At 42.2% G+C, this 15,174-nt stretch overlaps 1 protein-coding gene across 2 annotated transcripts in view; it reads right to left on the bottom strand.

The window, feature by feature from the left end:
- CFAP410 (cilia and flagella associated protein 410) overlaps positions 1-15,174 on the bottom strand; it is a 182,841-nt gene that overhangs the window by 15,299 nt on the left and 152,368 nt on the right. For both annotated transcript variants that reach the window (XM_077275684.1, XM_077275683.1), the window contains one exon: positions 14,679-14,775. In XM_077275684.1, the coding sequence (XP_077131799.1) occupies positions 14,679-14,775 (97 nt within the window). The remainder of the gene's footprint in view (positions 1-14,678; positions 14,776-15,174) is intronic.

A 15,174-nucleotide genomic window follows, 5' to 3' on the forward strand; every position in this document is an offset into this window, starting at 1 on the left:
GTTCTTTATATTGTGCACCTTGTATATATTGTTATTCATTTTATTCTATGATCTGCCTGTATTTCAGTATGATAAAAAGGAATTTCTGATGAAGGTCTGATGTATGGACCGAAAACGTTTATTCTTTAACTGGATGCACAAATAAATGGAATAATCATCTTGCAAAAATAATCTTCTGAGTGCCAAGTGATTTTTGATTATTGGATTGACGGGCTGGAAACCTGACTTGAGCACCACATAGGAACCTTGAGTGCCGTGTGCATTTTCTTTATCTACAGTATTTTTTCCCTGTATGTGGTATTATTCGGTGGCTATGTGGTGGTGATATGTGATCTGGTCATGATGTGGCAGTATTTGCTACTTGTATGTAGTATTATTCGGTCACTGTGGTGGTAATATGTGGTCTGGCCATGGTGTGGCGGTATCTGCCCCTGTATGTGGTATTATTCGGTCACTGTGGTGGTAATATGTGGTCTGGCGGTATCTGCCCCTGTATGTGGTATTATTCGGTCACTTTGGTGGTAATATGTGGTCTGGCCATGGTGTGGCGGTATCTGCCCATGTATGTGGTATTATTCGGTCACTATGTGGCTGTAATATGTGGTCCGGCCATGGTGTGGTGGTATTTGTCCCCTGTATGTGAGATTATTCGATTGCTATGTGTTGGTAATATTTGGTCCGGTCATGGTGTGGTGGTATTTGTCCCCTGTATGTGAAATTATTCGGTCACTATGTATTGGTAATATGTGGTCCGGCCATCATGTGGTAGTATTTGTCCCCTATATGCGAGATTATTCAGTTGCTATGTTGTGGTAATATGTGGTCTGGTCTTGATCCTTGAATGTGATATTATTCGGTCACTGTGCTGGTAATACAGTTAGGTCCATATATATTTGGACAGAGACAACATTTTTCTAATTTTGGTTATAGACATTACCACAATGAATTTTAAACAAAACAATTCAGATGCAGCTAAAGTTCAGACTTTCAGCTTTCATTTGAAGGTATCAACATTAAAATTGGATGAAGGGTTTAGGAGTCTCAGCTCCTTAACATTTGTCACCCTGTTTTTAAAGGGACCAAAAGTAATTGGACAGATTCAATAATTTTAAATAAAATGTTCATTTTTAGTACTTGGTTGAAAACCCTTTGTTGACAATGACTGCCTGAAGTCTTGAACTCATGTACATCACCAGACGCTGTCTTTCCTCCTTTTTGATGCTCTGCCAGGCCTTCACTGTGGTGGTTTTCAGTTGCTGTTTGTTTGTGGGCCTTTCTGTCTGAAGTTTAGTCTTTGACAAGTGAAATGCATGCTCAATTGGGTTGAGATCAGGTGACTGACTTGGCCATTCAAGAATATTCCACTTATTTGCTTTAATAAACTCCTGGGTTGCTTTGGCTTTGTTTTATGTTTGGGTCATTGTCCATCTGTAGTATGAAACGACGACCAATCAGTTTGGCTGCATTTGGTTGGATCTGAGCACACAGTATGGAAAGGCTGCTCCTGTCCTGTGTCACATCATCAATAAACACTAGCACCCAGTGCCACTGGCAGCCATGCATGCCCAAGCCATCACACTGCCTCCGCCGTGTTTTACAGATGATGTGGTATGCTTTGGATCATGAGCTGTACCACGCCTTCGCCATACTTTTCTCTTTCCATCATTCTGGTAGAGGTTGATCTTGGTTTCATCTGTCCAAAGAATGCTCTTCCAGAACTGTGCTGGCTTTTTTAGATGTTTTTTTAGCAAAGTCCAGTCTAGCCTTTTTATTCTTGATGCTTATGAGTGGCTTGCACCGTGCAGTGAACCCTCTGTATTTACTTTCATGCAGTCTTCTCTTTATGGTAGATTTGGATATTGATACGCCTACCTCCTGGAGAGTGTTGTTCACTTGGTTGGCTGTTGTGAAGGGGTTTCTCTTCACCATGGATATTATTCTGCGATCATCCACCGCTGTTGTCTTCCGTGGCGCCCAGGTCTTTTTGCATTGATGAGTTTCTTTCTTTCTCAGGATGTACCAAACTGTAGATTTTGCCACTCCTGATATTGTAGGAATTTCTCGGATGGGTTTTTTCTGTTTTCGCAGCTTAAGGATGGCTTGTTTCACCTTGATGGAGAGCTCCTTTGACCGCATGTTTACTTCACAGCAAAACCTTCCAAATGCAAGCACCACACCTCAAATCAACTCCAGGCCTTTTATCTGCTTAATTGAGAATGACATAACGAAGGGATTGCCCACACCTGTCCATGAAATAGCCTTGGAGTCAATTGTCCAATTACTTTTGGTCCCTTTAAAAACAGGGTGGCACATGTTAAGGAGCTGAAACTCCTAAACCCTTCATCCAATTTGAATGTGGATACCCTCAAATGAAAGCTGAAAGTCTGAACTTCAACTGCATCTGAATTGTTTTGTTTAAAATTCATTGTGGTAATGTCTATAACCAAAATTAGACAAATGTTGTCTCTGTCCAAATATATGTGGACCTAACTGTATGTGATCTGGTCATGATGTGGCCGTATTTGTTCCTTGTATGTGCTCTTATTTGTCATTTTAAAAATTGAAAAATAAATAAAAATATACCTAAAGAGTATTCAATATTTTAGCAAATGTTTAAGAAGTTACAGTAGAGTAGAGCCCAGCCAGAGGAGTCTACCTTGTCATGGTGGTGAATACAAAAATGCCCAGACTAATATTAATCAGTAAGCCAAGCGCCATCACCTAGCTACCAGTATACCACTCCATTACAATATACTAACAAAGGAGAAACATAGGAGTTTTATGGTAGAAAAACCTATTTTCACGCAAACTAATTCTCAAAAAACTGCACTTTAAGGGTGGATCTGGAGAGGAAAACTGGAGTCCGGCTGAGAGGGATGCCATTCAGGTGTTGGAGGATCTACTAGAGGAACAACTTCCAGCTAGAGAAGGTGGGTTTCCTAAGTCAATTTTTCCCAGATCTTCAAAGTTCCCCCCTTTGTCACTCTGTCCAGGGGTGGAGATTTTTACAAAACTGGCGTCAGAATATTTGCAAAAATTATCTACATACCGGCACTCTGACAACCTGACACAAAAAGAAAGAGAAGCAATCCATCAATTACAATCCTTAAAGGATGTGGTCTTTAAGGCAGCTGACAAAGGGGGGAACATTGTGATCTGGCCGATAGCCTAATATGAGCGTGAGGCATTTCGCCAGTTACGAGATGACGCAGTATATACTAAATTGAGCCATAACCCGATGACCTCCTTCTCAGCACGACTCCAGGTGATTCTTCAGAAGGCGTTTGACCAGGGGATTATTAACAAAAAGGTGCTGCTAACAGTACAATTCCCCAGGGTTCCAACCTTTTATCTTCTCCCGAAGGTACATAAGGACGCCGTCAATCCACCGGGACGTCCGATCGTGTCTGGTATGGATGGATTATCTGACCCCATATGTAAGTTCATTGACTACTATTTAAAAACACTGGTGGAAACTTTACCTTCGTACGTAAAGGACACGATGGATGTCCTAACTAGGATTGACGGCGTCTGCGTGGAGACAGGTAGTACAAGAGATGTGGTGCACTCCGCATGGAAAAAAAAGGTGCAGGCTGAACACAAAGTCACAATGTCTATAGAAAAAAACAGCAGCACACTCAAGACTTGCAGGTTTTTACGTGAAAGTTGTATTTTTTATTATTAGTACAGGCATCACCAAATGCTTATTAGTGTTCAGAGAAAATGACGGATACTTTAAGTTACGGTTATGAGCTTTTATTAAACAAGCCTAGAGAAGAAATTGATAGTTCAGGAGTAGGAGTCCCCACAGTGGGGGGAGGTTTATTCCCAAGAGTGTTCTGAAGCAAACCAAAGTGTGTTTTGAGTCTAATACTCCGATAGAAATACTGTAGATCCTGTTCAAGTTTAAAACTATCCCAGGCAGGGGTAGGGCAGAATGAGAGCCCACGTTTTAGAACTAAAAGTTCCAATGGGTTTAAAGTGTAAGATGATATATTGATCACAGACTTACATTCCCTACCTGTGACCTTGTTACCATACGTTCGATTGTATTTACGTTTGGACCTCCTTGTCGGTCTCCTCCTTGCTGTCTCCAATTGCCCCTCCCGGGTTGCCTTTTCCCTAAAAAACGTCCCTGGTTGTTGGCATATGAGGATCCACTGCTGTCGGAGCTGAAAGAACCGGGACGTCTGGAGATGTATTGTCCTAGCCTTTGTCCAGAGTATGTGGACTCGTTCCATCGGTACACACGTTCAAGTCTATAGTCCTCCGAGTCCCTATGAAATTTGCTTCTCTTAGTCTCTTGCAGAGATTTCCGGTTCTCTTCTATGATCTTGTCCTTCTTACAATAGAGACTCTACAGACGGCCATCCTTGAATCAGAAACAAAGGTCAAGTCCATCGAGGAACAACTCAGCTCAACTGTTCCTGCTTCAGATTGGCAAACTCTGAAATTGAAGACTGACAAGACAGACGTTCGTATGGTAACGAGGTCACAGGTAGGGAATGTAAGTCTGTGATCAATATATCATCTTACACTTTAAACCCATTGGAACTTTTAGCTCTAAAACGTGGGCTCTCATTCTGCCCTACCCCTGCCTGGGATAGTTTTAAACTTGAACAGGATCTACAGTATTTCTATCGGAGTATTAGACTCAAAACACACTTTGGTTTGCTTCAGAACACTCTTGGGAATAAACCTCCCCCACTGTGGGGACTCTAGGCTTGTTTAATAAAAGCTCATAACCGTAACTTAAAGTATCCGTCATTTTCTCTGAACACTAATAAGCATTTGGTGATGCCTGCGTGGAGAAAGGGACATTGTTGGTCACAGCCGATGTGGAAACATTGTACAACTGCATTAATCATAGTGACGGACTGCGAGCGGTCCGCTTCTTCCTTGAGTCCTCCGGCCTGGACGGCCCTTTGTGTGAACTTATCCTCGAGTTGCTGCACTTTGTCGTAACACATAACTTTTTTACTTTCAAGGATAACTTCTACCATCAAAAGCGTGGCGCAGCCATGGGTGCGGCCTGCGCGCCCGCGTACGACAACCTCTTTCTAGGTTACTGGGAGAGTTTGGTTTTTGGTGACGCGGGGGCCGCGGACCATGTGCTTTGCTGGCTGCGCTATATAGATGATTTTTTTTACTTTGGCGAGGGTCGGTGCGGCAGCTCGAGGATTTTATGGCTGTGTTGAATTCTAACTGTTATAATATCAAATTGACGTACAGATATGATTTGGCTAAAATTGATTTTTTTGACATCAGTCTGGAGGTCGATTCATCGTCGGCCATCCAGACCGATGTCTTTCGAAAGACAATAGCAGTTAATGCTTTGATCCATGCAAAATCTGCACACAGCTAAGCCACCATAAGGGCCGTCCCGGTCAGACAGTTATTGAGGATGAGGCGGATCTGCTCCACGGAGGAAAGATTTGAAGCCCAAGCAGCAGCCTTGAGGTTACGTTTTGGTCAACGGGGTAACAGTAAAAGAAACATCAAACAAGGCTATAATAGAGCAAAATCGACTCCCCGGGACCTACTGCTTTATCAAGATAATGGGAGGAAGAAGGGAGATGAAAAGGTTCGTTTTATTTCAGTGTTCAACCATGAATGGGATAATATGAGGGCCATTCTGACCAAACACTGGCCAATTTTAAGCACTGAACCCTCCCTGGGACCATATCTTGGCGATCGTCCTCTTATGACCTCACGCAGGGCGAGAAACCTGAAGGACATCCTAATTAAGAGCCATTATGTAGCACCAACAAAGAGCTTATTTGGGTCAGTTAAACCAGCAAGGGGATGTTATACCTGCGGCCATTGTGTGGTTTGCGCCAATGTCCTTCGCAGCTCCTCATTCTGCCCCGCAGATGGTAATAAGGAATTTCAGATCGAAGAATACATCAATTGCGGCAGCGTCAATGTAATATACTATGCCACGTGCAGTTGTTCATTGATCTATGTAAGGCTCACATCAAGGGAGCAGAGAATAAGAGTGAGGGAGCATGTGTGGGACATTGGCGCAGCCCGGTCGGTACAGGATCCTGCGGAATTAAAAACATTCCCGCGACATTTTAGGTCTTTTCATAACTGTGACCCAAGAGGACTTCTGATCAGAGGAATTGACGTGGTCCACACAGGTATTAGGTGGGGAAATGTCAAAAAATTATTGGCACAGAGGGAATTAAAATGGATTGTTACACTAGGAACAGTTAAACCATTTCGGCTTAATGAGGCCCTTAATTTCGCACCCTTTCTGTAAAGAAATTTAATTAGAGGTGACTTTGTTTTTATGCTCATACTCTCTTCCACTTGTATGTTTTTAACTGGTTTTGTGTGTGTTTTTATCTGATTTTAATTATTGTTTATCCTTCTTTGAATAATTTTTTAATGTTAATCTATCCCCTGCGGTATGATGAACTACATCTGATCTTTACATCAGTTATCCCCATCATTGTTTGAATACTCCTTGAAGAATCCACTGGGTTTGGGACCACAAAAGATAGGAGACTCGAAGAATGAATTACACTGGTCAACAGCATTTTTGGTGCCAAAGATATTTCATCGAATTTAGGGTATTTTTGGGGTGCTGATTCTGAATATGTCATCAGTTTTGCCAGATTGGCTCAAGTTTTTGAGATTTTTGGTATCTTATTTATAGCACTTGTTGGTAAATGCGACGCATCATCTCATTAATTTCTTTGGATTAGTACTTGAACTGAGCAGTTCTCAATATAGTTTTGTGTTAATTAGTGTTCTAAAAGTTTGTTCATAGCTTGATTTTTGCACTAACTTTATGTTGTTGTCTGTTTTCCAGTGAAAAGCATGAACTCATCAAGAAGAAGTTGTCTTAACGATCCAGACTCATTCTGTTACATTTGTGGTGAATACACACTGCCAAAACATAGAAGAAACATAACAGACTTCGTAAAAAAAGTGTATTTTGCCTATTTTGGGGTTATGCTTGGGGACCAAGACAAGTTTTGGGCACCACACATAGTGTGCAAAGCATGTATCGAATTATTACGAAAATGGAGCAAAGGACAAAGGAAAAGCTTCAAATTTGGTGTTCCAATGGTGTGGAGAGAGCCAAAAAATCATCATGATGACTGTTATTTATGGTAAACACAGGTACAGGCACATCTTCACAATGAGGGACAGGCCTTCTTGCAGATTCCATGTTACTCCCATTTTCGTTTCTTATGCTTATTGAATCCTTGCACTTGCACTGCACAGAAATAACAGTCATCATGATGATTTTTTGGCTCTCTCCACACCATTGGAACACCAAATTTGAAGCTTTTTCTTTGTCCTTTGCTCCATTTTCGTAATAATTCGATACATGCTTTGCACACTATGTGTGGTGCCCAAAACTTGTCTTGGTCCCCAAGCATAACCCCAAAATAGGCAAAATACACTTTTTTTACGAAGTCTGTTATGTTTCTTCTATGTTTTGGCAGTGTGTATTCACCACAAATGTAACAGAATGAGTCTGGATCGTTAAGACAACTTCTTCTTGATGAGTTCATGCTTTTCACTGGAAAACAGAACATCAACATAAAGTTAGTGCAAAAATCAAGCTATGAACAAACTTTTAGAACACTAATTAACACAAAACTATATTGAGAACTGCTCAGTTCAAGTACTAATCCAAAGAAATTAATGAGATGATGCGTCGCATTTACCAACAAGTGCTATAAATAAGATACCAAAAATGTCAAAAACTTGAGCCAATCTGGCAAAACTGATAGCATATTCAGAATCAGCACCCCAAAAATACCCCAAATTCATTAAAATATTTTGGACACCAGAAAATTTTTTTTTTTTTTGTTGACCTGTGTTATCGTTATCATGATGCCATAAAACGCTACAATTTGGAATAACCCTTTTATGACATATGTTATATTGTAATTGGGTCTAAAGTTTATTTGGTATCTGTTGCTGTGGCTGCGGTGCGCGTGCTCCTGCCCTGCGTGGTCCGGCAATGGTCGCCGCTGGCGTCTGACTGGGAGGTATGGTTACCTCCTGCTCGGACCCTGGGTGGTGACGCGCCGGGCGGCGCGGGTTTGGTGGGGTCGGCCGCGGGCGCATGCGTCATATACACACAGCCCAGCAGCAAAAAAAAAAAAAAAAAAAAAAAAGCCGGTCACATGACACACATGTGACCGGTTACCAGGGATACTTAAGGTCCTGCAGGAGAGTGGAAACACACCTCCCCTTGAGAAAGCCATGCTGTAAAGTGGCGAAACGTACGTCGGGGTGCATCCAGTTGCGCATTACGGCACCGGTAAGGTTAACCCTTATTCTTTCTGTCTAATACCTGTGTTATCATTTTGTACCTACATGGTGGCATGTGAGACGGAGCTATTATGAACTGTGGACATTATCATGCATTAACCATTGGGACAGAACTTGTGTTGTCCTCCCCCTAGAGGTCTTGTGTGGATATGTTTGGACACACTATTGGATAGGGATATTTACCTCATATTTTTGGTCCTTTTCGTTGGACGTTCATTTTTATATGGTGCTGTATGTTGCTCATTGGTGTCCTTTACCATCATATATATATATATTTTTTTTAAATTGTTTGTCAATATACATATGATTGTATTAATAAAGCTTGTCATGGTGGTGGATTAATTAAAAAATCTTTTGGCCAAAACAAAAGCTGCTGTGTATGTGATCTGGTGATAGGAACTGTTAATGTGTGATTGGTGAGGACGTGGTTCAGAAGTGGAGTGTTTCTAAGAGTGGGCAGTGGGACTGTGGACGGTTGGAGGCGGAGCTGGGGTGGAGCCTGGGCGGAGTCTCAAGGGGGGCCCCGAAAAATTTGCCAGTATGGGGCCCCAAAATTCCTAGTGGCAACCCTTATTGCATATGCTAATAAGGCATGATTAGCCCAGTGTAGCGTCTATTACCCCTGACTAGTATGGTTGGGAATAGTGTGGAGATCTGATAGGTTCCCTTTAACCCTTTCCTGACATGCACCGCATATGTACACAGCGCATACATAGTGTACAATAGCATATACAGCTCCGGCAAAAATTAAGAGACCACTGCAAAATTTTTAGTTTGTCTGATTTTTCTCTTTATAGGTATATTTTTGACTAAAATGTAAATTATTCTTTTATTCTATAAACTACTGACATGTCTCCGAAATTCCAAGCAATTAATTTTGTATTTATTTTCTGAAAATGAAAAATGGCCAAAATAACAAAAAAATTCAGAGCTTGCAGACCTCAAATAATGCAAAAAAAAAAAAAAAAAGTTCATAATCATTTAGAAACAACAATACTAATGTTTTAACTCAGGAAGAGTTCAGAAATCAATATTTTGTGGCATAAGCATGATTTTTAATCACAGCTTACATGCGTCTTGGCAAGTTTTCCACCAGTCTTTCACACTGCTTTTGGGTGACCTTATGCCACTCCTGGTACAAAAATTGAAGCAGTTCTTCTTTGTTTGATGGCTTGTGACTATCCATCTTCCTCTTGATTACATTCCAGAGGTTTTCAGTGGGGTTCAGATCTGGAGATTGGGCTGGCCATGACAGGGTTTTGATGTGGTGGTCCTTCATCCACACCTTGATTGACCTAGCTGTGTGGCATGGCGCATTGTCCTGCTGGAAAAAATAGTCCTCGGAGTTGGGGAACATTGCCTGAGCAGAAGGAATCAACTGTTTTTCCAGGATAACCTTGTATGCAGCTTGATTCATACGTCCTTCTCAAAGAACAACATGTCCAATTCCAGCATTGCTGAAGCATCCCCAGATCATCACCGATCTTCCACCAAAGTTCACAGTGGGTGCAAGACACTGTGGCTTGTACACCTCTCCAGGTCTTCGTCTAAAAATTAGACAACTAGGTGTTGACCTGGGGATGCTTCAGCAAGGCTGGAATTGGAGAGGCTAATCTTTGCGAAGGGCATATGAATCAAGGCGCATACAAGGTTGTCCTGGAAAAACAGTTGATTCTTTCTGCTCAGACAATGTTCCCCAACTCTGAGGACTGTTTTTTCCAGCAGGACAATACGCCATGCCACACAGCTAGGGCAATCAAGGTGTGGATGAGGGACCAACACATCAAATCCCTGTCATGGCCAGCCAAATCTCCAGATTTGAACCCAACTGAAAACCTCTGGAATGTAATCAAGAGGAAGATGGATAGTCACAAGCCATAAAACAAAGAAGAACTTCTTCAATTTTTGTACCAGGAGTGGCATAAGGTCACCCAAATGCAGTGTGAAAGACTGGTGGAAAGCATGCCAAGACTCATGAAAGCTGTGATTAAAAATCATGGTTACTCCACAAAATATTGGTTTCTGAAGGCTTTCTGAGTTAAAACATTAGCATTGTTGTTTCTAAATGATTTTGAACTTGTTTTTTCTGCATTATTTGAGGTCTGCAAGCAATTCATTTTTTGTTATTTTGACCATTTCTCATTTTCAGAAAAGAAATACAAAATTCATTGCTTGGAACTTCGGAGACATGTCAGTAGTTTACTCAAAAATGTACCCATAAAAAGAAAAATCGGACAAACTGAAAATTTTGCAGTGGTCTCTTAATTTTTGCCAGATAACTGTATGTATGTATGTATGTATGTATGTATGTATGTATGTATGTATGTATGTATGTATGTATCTATCTATCTATCTATATATACATACACATATACATACATAGACAGATATATATATATATATATATATATATATACATACAGTGGGGCAAAAAAGTATTTAGTCAGTCAGCAATAGTGCAAGTTCCACCACTTAAAAAGATGAGAGGCGTCTGTAATTTACATCATAGGTAGACCTCAACTATGGGAGACAAACTGAGAAAAAAAAATCCAGAAAATCACATTGTCTGTTTTTTTATCATTTTATTTGCATATTATGGTGGAAAATAATTATTTGGTCAGAAACAAACAATCAAGATTTCTGGCTCTCACAGACCTGTAACTTCTTCTTTAAGAGTCTCCTCTTTCCTCCACTCATTACCTGTAGTAATGGCACCTGTTTAAACTTGTTATCAGTATAAAAAGACACCTGTGCACACCCTCAAACAGTCTGACTCCAAACTCCACTATGGTGAAGACCAAAGAGCTGTCAAAGGACACCAGAAACAAAATTGTAGCCCTGCACCAGGCTGGGAAGACTGAATCTGCAATAGCCAACCAGCTTGGAGTGAAGAAATCAACAGTGGGAGCAATAATTAGAAAATGGAAGACATACAAGACCACTGATAATCTCCCTCGATCTGGGGCTCCACGCAAAATCCCACCCCGTGGGGTCAGAATGATCACAAGAACGGTGAGCAAAAATCCCAGAACCACGCGGGGGGACCTAGTGAATGAACTGCAGAGAGCTGGGACCAATGTAACAAGGCCTACCATAAGTAACACACTACGCCACCATGGACTCAGATCCTGCAGTGCCAGACGTGTCCCACTGCTTAAGCCAGTACATGTCCGGGCCCGTCTGAAGTTTGCTAGAGAGCATTTGGATGATCCAGAGGAGTTTTGGGAGAATGTCCTATGGTCTGATGAAACCAAACTGGAACTGTTTGGTAGAAACACAACTTGTCGTGTTTGGAGGAAAAAGAATACTGAGTTGAATCCATCAAACACCATACCTACTGTAAAGCATGGTGGTGGAAACATCATGCTTTGGGGCTGTTTCTTTGCAAAGGGGCCAGGACGACTGATCCGGGTACATGAAAGAATGAATGGGGCCATGTATCGTGAGATTTTGAGTGCAAACCTCCTTCCATCAGCAAGGGCATTGAAGATGAAACGTGGCTGGGTCTTTCAACATGACAATGATCCAAAGCACACCGCCAGGGCAACGAAGGAGTGGCTTCGTAAGAAGCATTTCAAGGTCCTGGAGTGGCCTAGCCAGTCTCCAGATCTCAACCCTATAGAAAACCTTTGGAGGGAGTTGAAAGTCCGTGTTGCCAAGCGAAAAGCCAAAAACATCACTGCTCTAGAGGAGATCTGCATGGAAGAATGGGCCAACATACCAACAACAGTGTGTGGCAACCTTGTGAAGACTTACAGAAAACGTTTGACCTCTGTCATTGCCAACAAAGGATATATTACAAAGTATTGAGATGAAATTTTGTTTCTGACCAAATACTTATTTTCCACCATAATATGCAAATAAAATGATAAAAAAACAGACAATGTGATTTTCTGGATATTTTTTTTCTCAGTTTGTCTCCCATAGTTGAGGTCTACCTATGATGTAAATTACAGACGCCTCTCATCTTTTTAAGTGGTGGAACTTGCACTATTGCTGACTGACTAAATACTTTTTTGCCCCACTGTATATTAACGATGAACGTGCGAGCTCACGATGAGCACCGCCGCAATCAAATGCGGGCGTCAGCTCTATATGAGTGCTGACACCCTGAAGCAACACCCACGATTGGGTCTAGCACCGATCGCAAGCATTTAAACTCATATGTTGCTGTCAATAGTGACAGCGACATCGAAAGGCATCGCAGAGACAGGAAGCTCCCTCTCTGCTCCCATCGGCACAACAAGATTACGATCGCATTCTGCCAATGGTCTCAATGGTGTCCCCAGGCTGAAAGATGGCTGCGGGGTCTTTAAGATCCTACCGGAAAGAGTAGTTGTCCTAGTTCTCCATGAACCCAAACCCTTCCATCCAGCACAAATTACTAAGCCACTTATTATCTCCCTAAGCTTCCGCTATCTTTCTAACGATGCTCCTGGCACCTGCAGTATTTCTGTAAACACCACCTTGGAGGTCCTGGCCTTCAGCTTCTCACTAAAGGCCCCGTCTCACATAGCGATTTACCAACGATCACGACCAGCGATACGACCTGGCCGTGATCGTTGGTAAGTCGTTGTGTGGTCGCTGGGGAGCTGCCACACAGACAGCTCTCTCCAGCGACCAACGATCAGGGGAACGACTTCGGCATCGTTGAAACTGTCTTCAACGATGCCGAAGTCCCCCTGCAGCACCCGGGTAACCAGGGTAAACATCGGGTTACTAAGCGCAGGGCCGCGCTTAGTAACCTGATGTTTACCCTGGTTACCAAAAAAAACAAACACTACACACTCACCATCTGATGTCCGTCAGGTCCCTTGCCGTCTGCTTCCCGCTCTGACTGAGTGCAGCCGTACAGTGAGAGCAGAGTGCAGCGGTGACATCACTGCTGTGCTGTGCTCTCACTGTACGGCCGGATCTCAGTCAGAGCAGGAAGCAGACGGCAAGGGACCTGACGGACATCAGATGGTGAGTATGTACTGTTTGTTTTTTTTTACATTTACGCTGGTAACCAGGGTAAACATCGGGTTACTAAGCGCGGCCCTGCGCTTAGTAACCCGATGTTTACCCTGGTTACCAGTGAAGACATCGCTGGATCGGTGTCACACACACCGATTCAGCGATGTCAGCGGGACCTTAACGACCAAAAAATGGTCCAGGCCATTCCGACACGACCAGCGATCTCGCAGCAGGGGCCTGATCGCTGGTACGTGTCACACATAGCGAGATCGCTACTGAGGTCGCTGTTGCGTCACAAAACTTGTGACTCAGCAGCAATCTCGCTAGCGATCTCGCTATGTGAGACGGGGCCTTTAGTTTCCAGCAATCACTTAAGAACCTTCCATCTCCTTTTAACGTTGTCACTGGAACCAATGTGTACCATGACCACTGGGTTTTCCCCAGGCCCACCCAACAATGTCTATCCGATCTGCAATATGCCGAACCAGAGAACCCAGCAGACAACGCACTGTTCGGCATTCAGTCACGGCAGCAGATGACCTTGCCTAATATTTTAGAGTCCCCTACCACCAATATCTGCCTGACCTTTGCTGCACTCCTATCTTCCTCCTTTCTACAGCAGATGTTTTCCTGTTGCTAGAACCAACATCCTGCTGTAGTGATCCCGGTCCTGGGCTTGAATTCCATAATAGGGAAAAATGAATAGTGTAATTCAAAACTAGAACTCCTGCTGTAAAAAGCAAGTCCTCATATAAAGTATGTGGATGGTAACATAAAAAAAGATATGGCTCTTGGAAGAAGGGAAATAGAAAACAATGAAAAAAAAAAAATGAAAATTGGATGCGAAGGGAAGGGTTAGAGGGGTGTTTAGGATATATCTTTTGTATAGGACATGTCTTTGCAGGTATTTTTTTCTTATACATATTCTCCAAATATGCCAATGATAAATTAAGTGTGCCTTCCTTCCAGCTCCAGGTAATACATATTGCTGATACTAGGCTGCTATTGGTGATCTCTGTATATTAGGAAGCCTCAGAGTTTCTTCTCTGCATTTCTAATGATGCAGAATGTGATGCTGTCTTGTTAGCAACCATCTTACTGTGGAAGCAATTACTTCAGCTCAAATCGATTGGTGCACTCAGGAATTGACAGATTCTTGATTATTTAGTTCCCAGCCACAGATCAAGAATCTGACTATTTCTGTGACAGCACAATCCAATACTGTACACCTCAAACTGTCATGAAACTTGTGATGCACATTCCCATCCCACGTAAGAAGGGGAAGGCATCTGGATGGTGATACCTAGCTGTTATATGCAGGAGTAATTTAACTGCTATTGGCATGGAAGAATAGTTATTGAAAGCTCAGGTTTGCTGCCCATTGTGTGATGATTCTTCATTCAGTGTATGTAACGTAATACCTTCCTTTTTCGGCTTCCATAGGGCTCCATTGGTGATGAGAATGGGGAAAACTTGTCTCTTGGAAGTGGTTTCATGCCTAGTTGTTCCCGTATTTTGCTACAAAAAGAAGCATGGAGAATTAACACTACTTGATAATTAAAAAGGTTAAAATACAAAATTGCAGAATGTAACATATTCAAAACTATTACTAAAATCCAGTCACAATACATTGAAGGTGACCTGAATTCCAGTTTTACCTTTTCACACACTCAGTAATGCTGAACAGCTAGTAAGAAGAAAGCAGTACAGCAGGATTCATTTTTTATAAGCATCCTGCACTGCTGAGAAACATAATGGATGCAGTTAGTTTACGGATAGGAAGTTGTAGTGACAGTCCTCATCAAACTCCCACCTCTCCTACAGATTCCATCCTACCACAGATTCCTCAAGTCACTGCAATCACTCATGGATGAAATAAGTAGTCCTCTTATTCTCCTCGTAAACTGCTGTGAATTA

This window comes from Ranitomeya variabilis, chromosome 7 (assembly GCF_051348905.1).
Source record: "Ranitomeya variabilis isolate aRanVar5 chromosome 7, aRanVar5.hap1, whole genome shotgun sequence".
Lineage (NCBI taxonomy): Eukaryota > Metazoa > Chordata > Amphibia > Anura > Dendrobatidae > Ranitomeya > Ranitomeya variabilis.